Consider the following 19,045-nt stretch of genomic DNA (forward strand, 5'->3'; position numbering starts at 1 on the left):
GTAGCTCTTCATCAGCTTCTTAATCTATTTTTGTTTTGAGAGTTGAGAATAATAAATGATTTCACTAGTCAATTTGGGCTCATATTATCTTAAGTTTTATATGTTTGTTTTTTCATTGTTTAATAAGTTTTCAGTTTTAAAAGTTTTTTTTGCTCTTGTAGCATTTTTTTAGTTTACTTATGCATGTAACATTAGCTTTACAAGTGATTTTAGAGATCGTTTTGTTGTCGTCCTCTCTAATTTGGTGAATACTAGACTCTTTTGTCGATTTTTGCTCGCCGCTTTGGACCATCTGGGCTGATTTTTTTATCATATTAAGTGTTTGCAATCACTCCAGATATGTCGGGCTTGAGTTGTGACAAAGCCAATTGTCAACGTAACATGATGTTCTATTCATGCTGAGAGTAAAGCCTTTATTGTGTTGATGGAACTTGTCATTCACCATCTATGACAAGTATCTGTTATTTTTTCTCGCAATTGTATCGTTCAATTGAATGAACTAATGAATTAACTTTTTTTTTTAATAATGAAAAATCAAAATAAATTCTTTTGTAAAGTTAGTGGGTTAGGTGTTTTGGAATGGACAAAAAAATGCTTCTAAATTGGATACGAGTTTGGAATAACAAAAATATTATACACATTAATATTACTTTTTGTATTCCTATTAAAAGTATGAAGCACCTCATAGGACCGCAAACAACGGCTACAAAACCAAACGATTTTTAATTCTATTTGTCTATTATGACGATGTTTAGAACTTTTATTTTCTCCAGTTGCTTGTCAAACCGGCCTTTGATTATTCCTGATTTGAAGGTCTCTCAAGTTTTTAAGCCCCCAAGATTGCATCTTTTTTTAAATACAAAGTTCGTCTTTGACATTAATATATATGTCTGTATATTTTCAATAGATCAAATAGTATATATTTTTATTTAAAATAAACAGCCTAGCCTAGCCTTGCCCAAGTAAGCCGAAAATGCATTTGAAACCAGTAATCCAACAAAGACGAAGGAATACAACTGATTTAAGAAATTCGTCTGAGCCCCCGAGAGTAATTAGCAGACACCGCTCTCTCACTCATGCAAATTTCAAACTATTTACTTATTGACAAATAACAGTAACTAAATTAATATATATATTACAAATTGAATAACTATTCACCGCAAATTCCCACTTCAATTTCTGACCTTCAACTACTACCTCTTGACTCAAAATGGATCGGGCATTGCATATAACTGCATCTATGTTATACAAAATTACCTTTTCTGGTTATGGTTAGTCATCATCTGATAAACAAACAACATCAGTCGCTCCTCCGCCTCGCTGTGCTGAGTTAGACCGACTACTTGGCATCAACCTTGAACTAACATTTGGCAGCAAAAAACCTGGTGGATTTGCATTGGCACCAGGTGAGAAAGAACTTGGTGGAGCTGCCAACCCTCCAACAACTTCATGTTGGATCCTACCAGATTGGCCGGTAATTGATGCCTGCCTACGTGCAAGGTGGTTAACATGAGAATGCAATGGGAGACTGCTCGGGGAAATGGATGATGAAGGCCTAAATGGCTGTAAATGTGGGGCAGGAGCACGAATCTCAGTGCCTATTTTAAGGTTTCCAGTAGAAGAGATGTTGCTGATATGGGGAGATCTAGTTGGAGTGCCTGAGAATAATGCCGAAGACTTAACAACCTGCAAATGTGGACCCATGGTTTGTGCATTGACTAGAGCAGGAGAAACAGTTCGCATGCTAGTAGCTGAGCCAGTTGAAGGGATCCCTGAAGCAGTGGAAGGCTGCAAGGTTTCTGCATTGCCTACAGCAGGTGAAACAGTTTGCATACTAGAAGCTGAGCCAGTTGGAGGGATCCCTGAAGCAGTGGAAGGCTGCAAGGTTTGTGCATTGACTGCAGCAAGTGAAACAGTTTGCAGAGTAGAAGTTGAGCTACTTGAAGGGATCCCTGAAGCAGTAGAACGCTGCAAAGTTTGTGCATTGACTACAGCAGGTGAAACAGTTTGCATAGTAGAAGCTGAGCCAGTTGAAGGGATCCCTGAAGCAGTAGAACGCTGCAAGGTTTGTGCATTGACTACAGCAGGTGAAACAGTTTGCATAGTAGAAGCTGAGCCAGTTGAAGGAATCCCTGAAGCAGTAGAAAGCTGCAATGTTTGCGCATTGACTACAGCAGGTGAAACAATTTGCATAGTAGAAGCTGAGCCAGTTGAAGGGATCCCTGAAGCAGTAGAACGCTGCAAGGTTTGTGCATTGACTACAGCAGGTGAAACAGTTTGCATAGTAGAAGCTGAGCCAGTTGAAGGGAGACCAGAAGCAGCAGGAGGCTGTTGTACCATCTGTTGCGATGAAAGTTGAACCTGCTGCGGCATGAAATTAGAATTTGCCTCTGCCAAGGGGAAAAAAAAGGAACTATTTAGTCCTAATTTGTACGGTAAACATTACAGAAAGGCAAATTTTATACATGCATGCATATAAGGCATACGTATTTGTATCTTTGGTTAACTTTTTAGCAATCATTTCTTGCACATGTGGACATTAGCCTATATGCCAGAACTCACGCAGAGAGAGTTAACAGGCACTCTCTTTAAACTTGCAATATAACAAGTAGTGGTAACCAAAGCAACCAAGTAACTGTAAGATTCACCTTTCTTTATTCCTGCTGAACCAGATGCCCTATTATCCATACATTTAGACCTGAAAGCCTCAGCCAAGATCTTATGCAAGAGAACTTTGTTGTAAGTTTCACTGAGCTCCGTTCTATGCAGAAGAAATTCTGCTTCTTTCTCTTTAAGTTTAGCTTCATACTTTTGACGAATCTGAACAATAACCTCCTTAATCTCCTTCTCACACTCCAATTTCAGCTGCAGCTTCTGCTCAAAAGAGAGGAAGTTCTCAGCGGAGAGTAAGCTATATATCACTGTTAGTAGATAAGCAAACAGGAACTAACCATGTCTTCATGAACCTTAGCGGTTTGCTCTTTTTCTTTCAGTATTCTTTCCATTTCATTTTGAAGTGGGTCATGATAAAAAGTCGGATGCATCCGAGATGATAGAGCAGGTTCAGTCTGCAAGGGAAGGCCATTAGAAACAAAAGGGACTGAAGCTGTCCTCGTTTCTGAAGCCTGTCTCACAAGCCTGTCAACAGCACCATCAATGGGTGAATGCAGAGGCTGCAAGACATCTTGATTGGAGAGCTCAATCTGGTTTGCCACTGGTTGCGTTGGAGCCTGAGAACTCTGGTTGGCAGTTTGGCCTTCATTGTTTGATTGATGTTCAACTGCAGTAACAGAAGGTAGATCGGGATGAGAGAGGTTGGAAGTTGATTCAGAGGATCTCAGCTGCTGCATTTGCTCTCTAAGCTCCACACCTGTGGTGTCAGGATTGGACATATTGCAGGTTGCATCAATGGTGCCATTAAATGGTGAAGTTTCAGCTAACTGAGAAGCATTTCGCATTTCATTGTTTGACATGCATCTTGCTTGTGCTTCAGAGGAAGCATATGGAAGAGGACCCACATTTGGGGATACCTGCCCAAATAAGAAATTGTCACTATATTGGCAGCTCGCCATAGCTAGGTATTGAAAGTATAATCTCTCCAAATCTCAAAACAGTCTCCTTACCACAAGTATAGATTAAATAAAACTACAATGTAGGGCAGCCATAATAACAATGCAGATATCCATTGCCTTATTGTTACTATTTTGCTTTACTTTTTTCGGTGAAAAGCTTTCAATAGAAAAAGCCCAATAGAATAGTCCAAAAGAATCTGTACTCAGAACCTTAATATAATAAAAGGTACAAATAAAGATTTTACATACCAGATCTGGTGGCTGCGGACCACCTTGGTCCGAGGTAGGCACGGGCTGCATTGAAGATAGATCCGCCAGAGATGGTTCTTGGAATTCAGCTTCGCAGTTCATTGTGCATTGTATGCCATCCAGCTGGTCATTTTCGATGGGACTTGTTCCATCATTCTCTCTTTGAACACTGATTTCCTCGAGGACTTCACTCGGAACAGTTTCGGGTTCCACCAAAGAGACCTCTTTAGTGGGCATAGAACATGCAGCTGTATCAGGTATTTGTTCTTTAGATGTAGAGGAATTCGTGCAGACAATAATATCCATACCATCACAAGAAGTTGCAATCACAGCTGTGCTCCTTGGAATTTCTCCATCAGGCAGATTCAACGTGGCTCCACCAGGAATCTGTTTCTCAAATGAACAGTTAGCAGACATGATATTCTCCTGACCTTCAGTAGAACCGATAGCTTCAGGTCTACTAAAGGGAAGCTCCCCCTCAGCCATGTTTAACGTGGTTCCACCAGGAACTTCTTCAGATGAAGAGACAACCACCGATGGTAAATTCTCGTAACCTTCACCAGAACAGACAATATCAGGTACTCTCAAATGAACCTCGCCATCAAAATTGCTTAATACAGCTCCATCAGTAGTTTCTTCATATGAAAGTGCTTCTGTTGAGGCAAGGTTCTCCTGACCTTCACCGGAATTGACAGCAACAATTTCTCTTAAGGGAACTTGCACATCAGTTTCCCTTAAATTGGATTCCTCGGGAATTTCAGCAGATGGAGAAGCTTCTAATGAGACAAAGTTCTGTTGACCTTTACTAGAAATGATAGTTCCTGATTCTCTCAAGGGGGTCTCCCCATCAACCTTTCTTAATGAATTTATATCGAAATATTTTTGAGATGATGGTGCCAGCAACGAGGCAAGGTTCTCCTGACCTTCCCAGAAACCAAGATTCTCAACTGATGCTACCTCAGAATTGTCCTTGAAGGGTCTAGCCTTGTTGATGGGATCACCGTATGCCATAACTTCGTCATTCACAATGTGAACAATTTTCGATGGTCTTACCTCACTTCCAGAAGCAGAATGAATAATGCCTGCAGAACTCCTTCCTTCAGAAAGATTCGCCAGACTTACAGGTGGCTTCACTAACTCAACCCTAGCCCAGGACTTAACTGATTCTACCCAACGAGTCTTTCTTTCTAGAAAATTGCTTCTTGCTGCCACCTGCAGTGCCTCAAGATTCTTGAGATGTAGATCCATCTGCTGTTCGAGTTCATCAAACTTCCTTGCATATTCAGTGTCCAAATTATTGAGCTTATCAGTCCTCATAGAAACATTACTATGCAAACGGATAACCGCAGCTTCTGTCCTTTTCTTATTTTCCAGTTGTGCCTTTTCATATTCATACTTCTGGTTAAATTGTTCCACTTCCCGCTTATGTTTCTCAATTAGTTTTCTCATCTGCTTATCACATTTTTTCTCAATTTCTTTTATGCTTTTCAGAAGATCTCTCTGTGCCAATTGAATTTCTGGGGCAAGTCTAGACTCTGAAATGGCCTGTATATCAGAACCTTCTCGAAAATCCGACAAATCTTCAGTCTCTGCTTTTATGTTATGCTGGTAAGAAGCTGCACTGGAATAATCTCTTCCAACAGATTTACCTGGTAATCCAGAAGCTTTAGGAGAGCTTGGGACCTTCAAATACCCTGTACGGTATAGAAACATTCTCTTCAAACACCGCAACATTGAATAAACATAGTCAGCCTCTTCTTTCTTGCAAGTAAAACCTAGATGCTGCTTTGCAAGTGCAAGTGATTCTTTGTGATCAAGTTTCTGCTTCAACAAAGAAGCAGCACTCCAACACTGAATACACAGAGACCAGAAGTATGAGATGTTAAAAAAACCAGAATACCATTAATGTATGCTTACATATAAGCACCATGCAACAGAAAAGGTTTTAGAAATCTAGAATATCTAATAGCATATGACACAAAAATGCAGCAGCAGTACATAATCCCAGTAGGCGCTCAATGTTCAATGAATATTTTTATGCATCAAAGTGAACTCATAGAGGGACATACATAAGCACATATAAATAATATATTAATAAATAAATCCAGACAAGGTGGTTTATATCAAAGGATGATGGGAAGGGAAAAGAGTTACAGACATACCAGCTCATTTGATTATTTTTTAGACCAAAGAAATACACAACCTATGTAGTTCTTACCTCCCTCTCTCCCTCTCTTTCTCTCTCTCTATATATCAGTAATTCTCCTCAACTTAACTTTCACTTGCCTACAAATGAAATACTTGATATAAATCTAAAATAGTTCTCAAGATTGAAGCTCAATGTATCAACTCATTCCAACAAAATTATATTCTGTCTTACTTTTTTTGAGTTGATCACTAGAATTCAATAGCAAAAACTTGGTAGAACATTTTGAGTGCTAGCTCTAATTAAGAAAACGACTTTCTCAAAGGTATGATAGAAGTTTCATCTACTTTATTGTGTTAGCACCATTTCACACCAAGATTAAACAGCAATTTTTTTCACAGAATATTACAAAATAAAAACATTTTCACAGATTGACTACAACAATTGCAAACTCATCAATTAGGAATTCCACCAGGACAATCGCCACAAAATCGAAAACAGATTCAAACATATTACCAAAACAAGGAAAAATAGCTCAAATAAAAATCTAGGCCTGAAAGATGCAAATTCTGAGTCCTAAGCAAGGGGTTCTGTATGTACAGCACTTGCAGTACAAAGACACAATTGCAAATTCTACAAAAGCTGTCAATGAGAAAGATGAGTGGACAAATTTGAGGTCAAATTGCACGAAACTTGTAGAAAAAGGTACAATTGCAAATTCTGTGGAAGCTTTCTATGAAAACTATGAGTGAACATAGAAGTCAAAGTACATGAAACTTGAAGAAACAGACAAGCATAAATAAAAGCAAAACATGATCCTCTAGTGCATACAGGACTGCCTAAAACATTCAATCAAGCATATAAAAGACACCATTATCAACAATTGCAGTATGAATTTAAGAATACAAGAGAATAAGTCTCTAACCAGAGAAATTTGAAATGCCTGTAAAATGGTTGCTGGTTCCTTATTGACCAGATGATTATTCATAACATATTCAAGAAACCTTTCAACCATAGCCTTGACATCCTCCTGCAACACAAATAAAATGTACCATAAAGCAGGCTGCTACAAATACTGCATTCACATAATAGTAAGGCATTGAGGTAAAACCATGGCAGATAAAGAGAAGTGCAGGCCACTATTAAAGAAAATACATATAAAATATCTATAATTACTAGCTCCTTGTATTAGAAAATAGACAAAGATCCTTTTTTTCACCATATCTCCATGGGAAATTGACAAACAGGGTAACTTATGCACAAAACATGATGCTAAACTTTTCTGTATTGCAAAACCCCATTGAAGAACTTTTTCCATTTTTAGTCACATTAAGACAAATGAATGAATTACTCAGCCAGGAATTTTTTGTAAGAAAATAATAGACAATAATAACTGCAGTTCAAGATAGAGAGTATTTATGAGGACTATATCTATAACCAGATTTTTGCTGCCTATTCTTGTTCTACTTTCGGTACTGAGAGGGAACTCGATCTCAGCAAAAACATATTCTGAAAACTCTAACCTCCTGCCAAAACCCTTTCCTTTGGTTTATTTTCATTCCAGTAAACAAAATAGGCTGACAAGGTAAAAAACTAACAGCAAGTTTCGAACCTATTTAAATTTAATCCTTCCAGTGGTAAATAAGGTACATACTGTGAGATGAAGGACTTCACAGAGTTTGGCTATTTGTGGCTTCAAAAGAACATGGAGATTCTTCTGTGAGTCACGCTGTTTTCTTCTCTCCCATTCAACTATTTTTAGAGCTGGTATTTTTGAGACATTATTGTCTAGATGAAGTGAGTTAGAGGTTGCGTGAATTGTATCACTCCCAGAAGCTATTGATCTACTCAAAGGAGTAAAATCATATGGTAGGGTTCCTGAGCTTCCTGCAAAAGTAAAAGAGAGAATTGGAAAGAGTATTTGTGAAGGAGAATTCTCTACTAGCAATACTGCACTTCATTGCATTTGCATTGCCCATTACCTTTCCTGTACCCAGCAGCCAATTTCCCCTCTTGCAACACAGCTTTTGGAGAGGGATGATCATTGCCATCACTTACAACCTTCTTGCGCCTCTTTGCAACTTCAGCACTTTCAGCCTCAGGTTCTTTTTGCAAATCTTCAAAATAATGAACCCTTTTCCGATTCCTCTGAGATGAAGAAGTACAATACTTCCACCTTGGACTCTTTCCCTCTAAAAGCTTTGTCCAAAATGTGTGAGGTGGATCTTCATTCATCACTTGAATTTTCTGCACACCAAACAATGGCATTTCTGTCCTATACATTCCTTGAATTTGTTTGGCTTGTAAAATTAGGGACAACTTGCTTGCATCATCATCAATCCCAGCTTGGTGCAGTATGGTAAAAAATTCTTGAATCACATATTTTAAATGTGATTGCTCTGACAAGATACTTGCATCCGGTATTGTAATACCATGAAACTTATCCAACTGACTAAATAGGTATGAAGCCCCCCATTTAAGCAGCATATGACTACTACTGGGGGATATGTACTCTATGTTGCTATCAATTGTCTTATCTTGTTTTGAAAGCATCAAAAGTTTTTCCTCCACGGTAAATGATGAATATAAGCGAAATACTTTTATTTGTTCGAGCTGAGAATCAAGTGTTATTCTCTGCAGGGCTCTTAGATCATTCATTGGACTCCAGTCACTTCCAAATATTATGACAGTACCAACTGTAGATAACTTGATGCTGGAAAGACAAGCACGGGTTTCTAATAGAAAGACAAATCTCTGCTTCTCATTATTGAATCTGTTCAAAGCAGATTGCTTCTTTGAAGGGGTGACACCACCATCAACACGTTCATAAGAATCTATACCAAATCTTTGACGCAGAAAGTCATCCAAAATATCTCCCATTAAATCCCTTCCAGAGCCTCCAATGTACTGTCAATCAAACAATCTACATGAGAAACATAAAATAGCCTAAATCTGTTCCTGCAAGAGAATTATTAAATTGTCCATATATATAGTTTGGCCAGCTGCAGTATCATCAGAAAATGCAGCTGAAAATACAACTATTCCAAGAGCTGTTATACTAGAATTTATCTAAGATCACTAAAAATATAACTTGTTCATTAAAATTCTCACAAAAATTGTCAATAAGTTTCTCATTGCAGCTTTGCTTTATTGTCAAATTGATCTCTTTGAACTTTATAGCCTCTAGAAGCTCATATTTAACTTCTGCAAAATCTAAAATTTCATGCTCAAGACCTTGTTGGCCACTTCAGCTTCTTGGAGCAAGAAGCTGCTCCAAAAACAAGGTAAAAAGGTACGAAACTTCACATTATTTTTACAAGTTCGACAAGTATCACATCCTTTTTTCCCTTTCTGCCACCTGCCAAAGCTACAAAATAGTGTGGCAGATATAGAACTTGAACATATAGAACCCAGGGTATTTAAGTCATCTGCTTTTTGCAAACTCATAAATGGTGATAAAGGTCCCGGTCAGAAATATTTACAAGCTTTTCGTGTACATTAATCAATATAACTAAATACAATTGGTTCAAAACCAATTGTGATGAAAATGTACCTGGAAAAGAATAAGCACTTTTAACTCTCGTTTTTTGATCTCACAAAGCATTGCATCAAGAAGTTGTAATTTGCCACTCGCTTTTATGCCAACATCCAAAAACTCAACCTCTCGGAGGCCTTTAGTAAGCAACAGTTGAAGGGATTGATCCACAGTATACGGATGATCACAACACTGTCAAGAATTACCATGGAAGGAAGATATCAACCCATAATATGATGTCAAAGTAGTAATTTCTATACAACTTACTCATCCTCATTCTAAGGTATCATGAAAAAAGTTCAATGAAAAAATTATCTAATTCAACAGTACGATAAAAGACAAACCAAGTGGTATTTTATGCTTTTGGACATCCAAAATAAATAAACTAAGTTCAAACAACAGAATTCAAGTGGTAAGGCTGGGGTGAGTATTGGGTATAAGATCCTAGGTTTTAGCTGTCACAAACCATGGCGGTCCAAAATATAAATAAATTGAATTGCATTTCGAGATTTTCCAAAAGCATCATCAGATTAATAACTCCAAATGGAAAACCTTAGTATAACGCGTCCAAAATTTCCAAGATTATAGTTGGAACATAACCTAGTCCTAGTTTCCAAAGTCCATACAGCAGGCAAACACAAAATGTCAGGAACGCAAGATGAATACTTTAATTAGATGACTTGATAGTTAAGGTATAAATTAAGAAAAAGAGCCCAAATCTCACAGAATCATGTGAATGAAGCAAAAAGTTAAGTAACAAAACCTTTCGGTTGGAGATAAGAATGTTACGGAGAACTCCAACAGGATCACTCTTTGAAGGGGAACAAAGAGAGAGAGAATTTGAAATTAGAGTAAAACAATACTTCTCTAGCTGCACATTGGATAAGAGTACAGGAACCCAGTACTCTAGAAACCTAGATGATTCTAGCTTGCGCTCATAAACAACATATTTTGCCAATCTCTCCTTCAAAGTGTCAATATCATCACTTGAATCCGTTAGCAAGCTCTCACTACCATTTGAACCACTTTGAGAATCAAGCAAAGAAAAAAGATTAAGGTACTCAACCACATTATCCTGCAGAAACCATGTAGCATATATAAATCAACCTGCATAAGAATATAACAGCAAAAATAAGCGAAAATGTAGAAATGTCAAACCTTCAGTTGACTGCTGATTATTAGAAGCCTCTTATTGGAAGTTAAAATCTTAATTTGTTCAAAACAAGAAGTAATTCTTGGACGTTGGCACTCATCCACTATTATTGCCTCCCATCCTATACAAGAAAGCAAGTTGAAGTCCTGCAAAAGCACATTAAAATTAACAGCCAAAACCAAGTCGAACAAATAAAAATTGTAACAGATTTTTTTCCCCTAATTGGTAATAGGAAAACTAAAATTCAAGTAAACCCATAACCTAAATAACCCATAACCTAAAACAAGATGCACAGGCAGCACAAACTCTCACACACAAGGATACATTGTTTGATCCTTGCAAAACTTGTCGAAGTTAAACACATGCAACAAACTTCAAAAACTTTATTTATCACAGAAGCAGGGATGTACCTCACTGATAACTTCTGGTGAGGTTATAAGTACTTGAAACATTATACAACCTCCTTCATCATAAAACTCCAGATTCCTAATACTATCCCGAACTTCTTTACTGCCGCTGTAAACTACAATATCAGCAGATGGTGCTAAATGCAGGAACTCCTCATCCCATGAATATTGCGAAGCGGAGGTAGAGATAATGAGAAAAGGACTAGAGATATCACATGGAAAAGCTAGAATGGAAGAAATAACATTTGATATTCTTTCCTGCAAAAATTAGGGATAATTCAGAACCACTAAAGATTTTACAACCATCATGGATTTATACCAAAGAGATAATCAATATGAAGGTCTGAGCAACCATAGACATCAAATAGTTGATGTTTATTATCTTTTAAAACCAATAAATGGTATTTTGAAGATAATGGGCATTATATGACTTGTGCATCAAGAAAAAGCCTAATATAGAACATTATGTTGCTAACGTTTATATAACGTGCAAACTTCTTATAATAGACCATGATGATATATGAAAGCACTTATATGAACACATATACATGTATACTGTGTAATATTGATCTTGTGTGGTATTATATCTTTCTATTTCCAAGTTTGGGTACATAAATGTAACATATCAGATTATGACATGATAACCTAATAACTGCACATGCATACATGTATATGAATACATAAATGTAGCATTATAGGGTGCCTTTTTCATATTTTAATTGATATGCTACGTCAGAAATTTTATAAAGTTAATGAGCGAGTGCCTAGATAAGCAGAGACCATTTTTTGGCCGTATTACCAAGCACAAATAAGATTTTCAAGCAACATATTGATGGGTCCAGTTAACTATCACGATTTAACTCCAAATGCATAACCTTATTTACAGATGCACTACAAACCTAAATAATAATAATAAATAGTTTCAGACATACCTGGTCATCAAAAATAATAGCATTCTGGCCCCTACGCCAATAGTTGCATAGTTTGTTAACAGCATCAAGATTAGCATCCAGTCCAGATGAAACTGCAGCTGGTAATTGAGAAATTTTTAGGGATGCAACAGCTCTTTCCTGCACATGTTCCTAGTTGGTTAGAAACAAACTATTTAAATAAAAGTATGATATGTCTTTAGAGAGGACTACCACCATTGAGTTGCCTGCAACATACTTATTTCACTACAGAAAAAAATGGCGTGAATCCTAAGTTATTTGTTCACTAGTTCAAGCATGCAAATAGTTAACAAATAGGTTATATCAATCTACCATGACAGATGACTCTTCAGTCTTCACTACAGTAATTTACCAACTATATATGCAGGAATGAGTCTGGTAAAATTCAACATATTCCACATTTTTCTTAAGGCACCTTATCAAATTTAGAAGCTTTCTGGGCCTTCTTGCGAGTTTCATATTCTTGTATAAGGTTCTGACCTCCTGGACAACTGAAAAACGAAGCATTCTCGAACTCCCATGAAGCATGTTCATAACCAAGACCACACCATTTCACAAGCCATTCAACATGACAGTTTAACTTATCACCATTGTGCTCTTTATTATGATGCTCATCACACTCCCTGGGAAACATCAACAATCTTTTCTGTAGCAAACGATGTGGAACCACCCACTGTTGCTTCCAAACAGAACCCTGAACAACATAGCCTATCTGAATGACTAAGTGCATTTCAAGTAATCTTTTATGTAATGATACTCTACCAAAGGAATATGACAGGTTGAAATAATCAAATTCAATAACTGCAAACCTGGTTTCTCTGGTTATATTTTGCAACGAGTGATGGAGCTTCAAGCAACACCTGATCCTCTGATAGCCAACGATTATGAACGTGAGCAAGACCTTCATATTTCACAAAATATTGCTTCTGTCTTTGCAATCCTATAACCCAATACCAAATGGAGGGAAATTATTATCAGCAATTACTCATTCATCCTACATGTTAGTAATACAAGGTATAGCAATCAAACAAATGAACTACATATAGCATGCTAAGAACTTTAATAATATAATTCACAAGAGCAGTCACTAAACAACTATGGCACAATTTATAGAAATATGTCAGCAAAGAAAAACAAGTCATGGAAATAAGCTGACTATTCATTGAGCCCATACCATCCTCCGAAGCCTCCAGTTCTCTAGAATCCCAAATTGCTTCTATTCCCTTCGAAACTGAATAAATCCCTGATTCTAATTTTTTCCTCACACATGCTAGACAGTACCAAGCTCCAAGAGGAAACTCCTCAAGGGGAGGTTCAAGACACGAAAGATGGTAGCTTCTTTGGCACCCTTTTCCACAACAACATCTAAAATAGGATGGCAGAGTGTTAGATAACAAAATACATCTAAAATACTCACAAAGGGTGATCCAACATATGAAGACACACTGAAGACAATAAAAAACCCGCAACTGTAATTTTAAACATAAAGTCGGTAGTGATAAATTTAATTAACAGTATGAATCCTCTATAGCAAGGATGGACAAGAAGATACATCAATAAGAGCAACTCAAAAGATTTAGAAGCATATCGAATCCAAATATGCTACAAATAAAAGCATCTAATACAGAACAAAACAACGCACTCTGCCAATGATTGCTCATTAACATATTCACCCATCAACTATATAAAATTACAATATAGATAAAGCAATAGAAAAGAGTTACCCACAAGAGCTTTCCATCAAGTCTGCATATGATGCAAGCATTTCGATCACGGCCTGCTTGAAGATCTGCAGAGGACATACGTTGCTGTATATAGTTACAGGGCTTTTCAACATATCCTGTGCTCATACCAACATCAAGTTTCTCTCTATCCTAATGCAATGCAGCAAGACAAAGGAAACAGTTATGACAAGGTCAATGGCAGCAAGTATAAACATTTAATATTAGATAAAAACATAGTAAAAATGGCAATAAAATTCATGAGACCTTAGTAGAAAACTAGATCCTTATTCCTTGGCGCAGAGATGGACAAGAAGCATGAGAGAGAGATGTGGGTAGGGATGAGGGAGAAGGGAGGCAGACTGGCAAATAAGGAGAATATGTCCAAAAGGTCAGCCAAGAAAGTTTACAGTAAACCTTCCTAAATCGATCATTTATAAGTTAATAATCAGATAGCTAGTTTCTACTTTCTTTAACTTCAATTATTAGACATCCAGCTTTACATTTATGAAAGATAAATCAAACACTGAGACCAACTCAGATAACCATATATACCACTTTAATCAATCAACCTGACAATTCTCTCCGTTTAAGTTAGCTTAGGTAACTCTCCAGCTGACAATATATCAATTAATCAATGGAAGAAGAAAAAAAGTGTGAACTTGGCTGTTATGTCATAATTGAGAATAAAAAAAAGACTGAAAACCCACTCAAGTACTCTCCAATCAAGACATTTTTGGAAAAGATATAGATGTCGTAAAGAAAAATCAAGGCTCTCCCAATTAGTACAACCAAGACAATACTTATTTCAGTTATAAGCTTCCTTTTCTTTATATTTAGTACTAGCTAACTAGAAGAGTCAAATGTTAATCCTACTTGGTTTCTAATGCGCAAAGCCATCCTTAGCCTTACATACAAACATACATAAAAAGGAAAAGGAGTTTCTAAAACAGGTGTGTGAATCCAGACACTCAAAGACAAGAAAGGTCAGAGACAAAAACTAACCTTAATATTAGACGCGCAAATCTCCTGCTTTGTTGAATTGCAGTCAACCCTGCAAAACATGGAGATATATTTTTCTAATACTTTATGCGGCCAAATACTGGGATTATAAAGGCATTCCCCAAATGTTGGAAATGTAAGCTAAGTGCTCATAAAAAAGGCTTCAGCATTATTATGAGTTCTTTTATTTGTTAACAATAAGCATGGGCAGCATTGAAAGAGACATTTAATTTACAACTGCAACTATTTGATAATCAAGTGACCAGGTATACTTTTTCCAAATTCAAAAAATTGAATTGCCAGTACCTCAATCCATGGATGATTGGTTGTAGGTGTGGTAAATTTAATTTTTTTTTTAATTAATTTGTCTAATTAGTTACAAGGAACATTACTAAATTAGCACTAAAAGTCTAAAACAGAAGCAGGTACCATACAAATCATTCACTAGAAGTCATTAAAACTTCTCAAGGTGAGTCATGATATCCATTCAAATTCTAAGATCATTGCAAGATACAACAGAATCTGTTGTATCTACTCTCTTTTTTATCATGCAAGCATAGATACAGAACAAGAAATTTGTCCAGCTCTATCAAGCCCTTCAACTTCTGCTTTTGTTTTAAAGAAATCTCATCCTTAAAAAAACCACAAAAACAAACTAACAAACGGAATAAATCCCAACCAATTGGAATCAAAATTCATCAAGCAGTCGAGCACTTTTATATTGGTGTGATATGCACCAGTCACAAACACCAACAGCCCCTGAACTGAGCATTGATATGCATAATGTTCCTAGCCCAATAATCCCCAGATCTTACAGATTAAACCTGGAAAAGTTCAAATTCCTTTCCCTCTTGCTTAGAAATAAGCATCCCCATAACCTTAAAATCAAGCTTATATGCTCCCAAATATGTATAGCAAAACATCCTATTTAGTATTTATCTCAAAGTTCAGAAATTTTAAGGCAGTTCTACCTCAAAGGTCCTCAACCAATGTATTAACCAAACTAGCATTCTCAATCAACTAGAAAAATTCTAAAATGGCAGGACTCCCCCTGGAAAAGTTAAAAGAAATGCACAAAAGGCACCATTGGCAAAAAAGCACAAATCACTATACAAACTCAGCATCCATGCAGATCTTGGTTGTACTATTTTGCAATGATAAGATGATATAAGAAAAGAAAAAGAAAAAGAAACGCATGACAATTTATGGCAGTTTCAGATATATGTAGGGGAGCAAATAAGTACATTTCAACTAATTTGGACAATTTTGTATCATATAGGTTGTATGTGATGTAGTTCTTCAGGAGGCACTTTATCAAAATTACTCATCTGGGTGATATTCTAATGATAACTTGCCAATCATCATCTAATCCAGGTAAATGATTTAAATTTAGTAGGGATATGATTAGGAGATTCAACAAATCTCCAAACAACTGCAGAAGATGGATGCTCAAAGCACTTAGAGATGTGTACAATTATGATATTTGTATAGGAATAACATAATTAGTTACCAACGAAAGCTGTACCTACATATACAGTAACCAATACCAAAAGCATGATGGAAGTAAAAAAAGAATTTACATGCGTGCATTGGCTAAACGGTATATGCATATGAATGACATCAAATCAAATTGAACTAGGAATGTATTAGTGTCCAAACACACTAATATACAACAATAGCAAGCAAATTATCATTAATCATTTAAGTTTGATGAACTCAATGAAAAACATGTTGAATTATCATAAAACTAATAATAAATCAGTACCTTTGCCTTTTAGAACTCATTCCACAAGTCTCACTGCAATCTTTTCTTTTGCAACTAGACGATTGTGAAGGTCCAGGAGCAGTGCAGGTGGCAATATTATTACTTGAGATTTTTGGAGAAGCAACAGAATCAATGTCCATATCATGACATTTGTTTTCAGAAGGCATGACCATCTCCACACTGATATCACAACCAAGGACCCCTCCTGGCATGATGGATTTTGCCAAATGAGGACTTTGCAGATTATCCTGGGCAGCCTTCTCAGCATTATCATTCATTTCTTCTGCTATCAAACCATTCTTAGGAATTTGTAGATCACCCCCATTTGAAGAGATATCCTTGCAGCTATCCTTTTCGCTAGTGAGAAACAAGTTATGCTCATTCTTTCCTTTAAGTGCTTCCTCCACAGGTTGACTTGTACTTGTCACCTCAGTCCTTTCATGACTTCTCTCAATGAATTCTTCTAAAAAGTCCTCCTCCCTCCTTCCACTATTAGTTCCATTCAGATCTTCATTACGATCTACAAAAAGAAGCACAAACAACTAAGAATGATATATTTAATCAAGCAAAAACCAAGTAAAAAAGAACAAAACAGGAATATCTTAAATAAACATGCAAGCAACAGAAGAAAACTTCATTTACAGAGCAAATCACAAAAAGCACAGCGCATGGTCCCATTTATTTTACTCCTTTATAATAAAAAGAATGACAAAATGAATTCTGTTACCTGTTTCATCAACTTTCTTGGGTTGTTTCCTGAACAATGCTTTGTAGGCACGAGCATCCATTCTTTTCTTCTGTTTCTCATTGGCTTGCTCAACTTCTCGCTCAATTTTGTTATCTTCTACAGTTCCTGGTAATTGTTTCACGCTCTTCTTTTTTTTCTCCTTCTTCCTTTTCGTATTCAACAGATCCAGGCTCTTATCAAACCTCTTTGAACCTGAAGAAGCAGATGAGGAGGGCATCTTAACCCTGTTAGATCTCCTCAAAGGACTCGCATTCTTCTTCTTCTTTTTCTTCTCAATTCGCTCAGATGTCCTCTTACCTGAAGGAGTCATTGAATTCAAATTTGCAGTCTGCTTCTCAAGACGTTCCGACTTCCGTGTACCAGAAGAACTTGGTGGAGTCATGTTTTTCTTAGATACGGTTTCCCTAGGTGACCTCCTAACACCAGATGCTTCTGCTGTAGCAGCACCTGAATTCACAGACTTTTTACCTCTATTTTGACTTCCTTTTAAATCATTATCTCCATCATCCTTAGCTTTCCTACTAGAAGATCTAGTACCATCTCCATCATCCTTAGTTTTCCTACTAGTTGATCTGGTACCATCTCCATCATTCTTAGCTTTCCTACTAGAGGATCTGGTACCACCTCCATCATCCTCAGCTTTCCTACTAGACGATCTAATACCATCTCCGTCATCCTTAGCTTTCCTACCAGACGATCTAGTACCATCTCCATCATCCTTAGCTTTCCTACTAGACAGCCTAGTGCCATTCGCCATACCTTCAATGCAAATAAAAAGATGATCTTAAAAACAACAATGTATATTGAATGAGGCAGAAATTCAAAATTATTTGACATCAAAAGTCAATCTGCTCACAAAATAAACTTGATAGTCGATAATATATTAATAAAACATAAAATCTGCATAAACTCGGACGATTATATGAAAAAGAACAATGTCACAGTTTGTACCTTTAAAAGTAAAAACCTAACCCAAGCCACCAATACACTAAATAAACAAAATCACCAGCAATTATACACAAATTTAGTTATTCCAATCTAATCGCACCCGGTTCAAAGTAAAACCCTGAAAAACTTGACCCAAAAAAAATTAACGCGATTGTGATTTTCCAAATTAGAGAAGTATGGACTTACCTGCATGCGAATCCAATGACGAAAAAGTTGCCTCTAGAATTTTCTTTTTTCTTTCTTGGGTTATTGTTTGGTTAGGTTTTCCATCCAGGCAGTCTTGATTAGCAAGTTAAACCAATTTGTTTCTCGGACAAAACGAATGAGAAAGAAGGCAGGCACTTGAGGTTTTTGCAGATTTTGGAATGAGAGTTCTCCTGGGAAGTTTAATCCTTTAAGGAAGTATTCTCACATTCGGAAGACATAAAACACTGAACAAATTTTAATCCTTATAATTGCCACATTAGACAACGATGGCATTCAAATTAGGCGTGAGTTTATTTCATGAAAAATAAATTACGGAAATTATTTTTTTTACCTATTTGTTTCATAAAATATAATTTGATTAAGTGAAATATTAATTAACTTTTTAATTTTGATTTACGATTTTAAAATATGTAAAAACTATTTATAGTAATTTTATTTTATACAAAAATTCATTTGAACCTACTCATTATTATTAAACATACCTATTTTATTATTTATATTTATTAATATTACATAATTTATTTTTAATAAATTTTAAAAATAATATTTTAAATATATTAATTGAATTTTATTTATAATAATATTTTCCTAATAAATTATATTAAAATTTATAAATTTTTAATAATAAATATTTTATAGTAT

At 36.2% G+C, this 19,045-nt stretch overlaps 1 protein-coding gene across 6 annotated transcripts; it reads right to left on the reverse strand.

The window, feature by feature from the left end:
• Window positions 1–954: 954 nt before the first annotated feature.
• On the reverse strand, window positions 955–18,632 carry LOC107906250 (helicase protein MOM1). 6 transcript variants are annotated; one of them, XM_041093556.1, is made up of 21 exons: window positions 18,383–18,632; window positions 17,228–18,007; window positions 16,501–17,020; window positions 14,739–14,787; window positions 13,741–13,886; window positions 13,187–13,377; window positions 12,822–12,952; window positions 12,428–12,706; window positions 11,995–12,132; window positions 11,066–11,320; window positions 10,661–10,801; window positions 10,266–10,577; window positions 9,521–9,694; window positions 7,950–8,874; window positions 7,622–7,854; window positions 6,893–6,997; window positions 3,822–5,672; window positions 3,371–3,530; window positions 2,952–3,280; window positions 2,649–2,874; window positions 955–2,390 (listed from the first exon to the last, which is right to left on the reverse strand). In XM_041093556.1, the coding sequence occupies exons 2-21, from the start codon at window positions 18,003–18,005 to the stop codon at window positions 1,273–1,275; spliced, it is 8,061 nt and encodes a 2,686-aa protein (XP_040949490.1). In that variant the 5' UTR covers window positions 18,006–18,007; window positions 18,383–18,632; the 3' UTR covers window positions 955–1,272. The 6 variants fall into 6 exon arrangements, with proteins under 6 accessions (XP_040949490.1, XP_016688693.2, XP_016688692.2 ...); XM_016833204.2 differs by having other exon boundaries at window positions 2,952–3,530; window positions 17,228–17,440; window positions 17,546–18,007; window positions 18,383–18,631; XM_016833203.2 differs by having other exon boundaries at window positions 2,952–3,530.
• Between the last annotated feature and the right edge of the window lie 413 nt (window positions 18,633–19,045).

Source organism: Gossypium hirsutum, chromosome D05 (assembly GCF_007990345.1).
Source record: "Gossypium hirsutum isolate 1008001.06 chromosome D05, Gossypium_hirsutum_v2.1, whole genome shotgun sequence".
Lineage (NCBI taxonomy): Eukaryota > Viridiplantae > Streptophyta > Magnoliopsida > Malvales > Malvaceae > Gossypium > Gossypium hirsutum.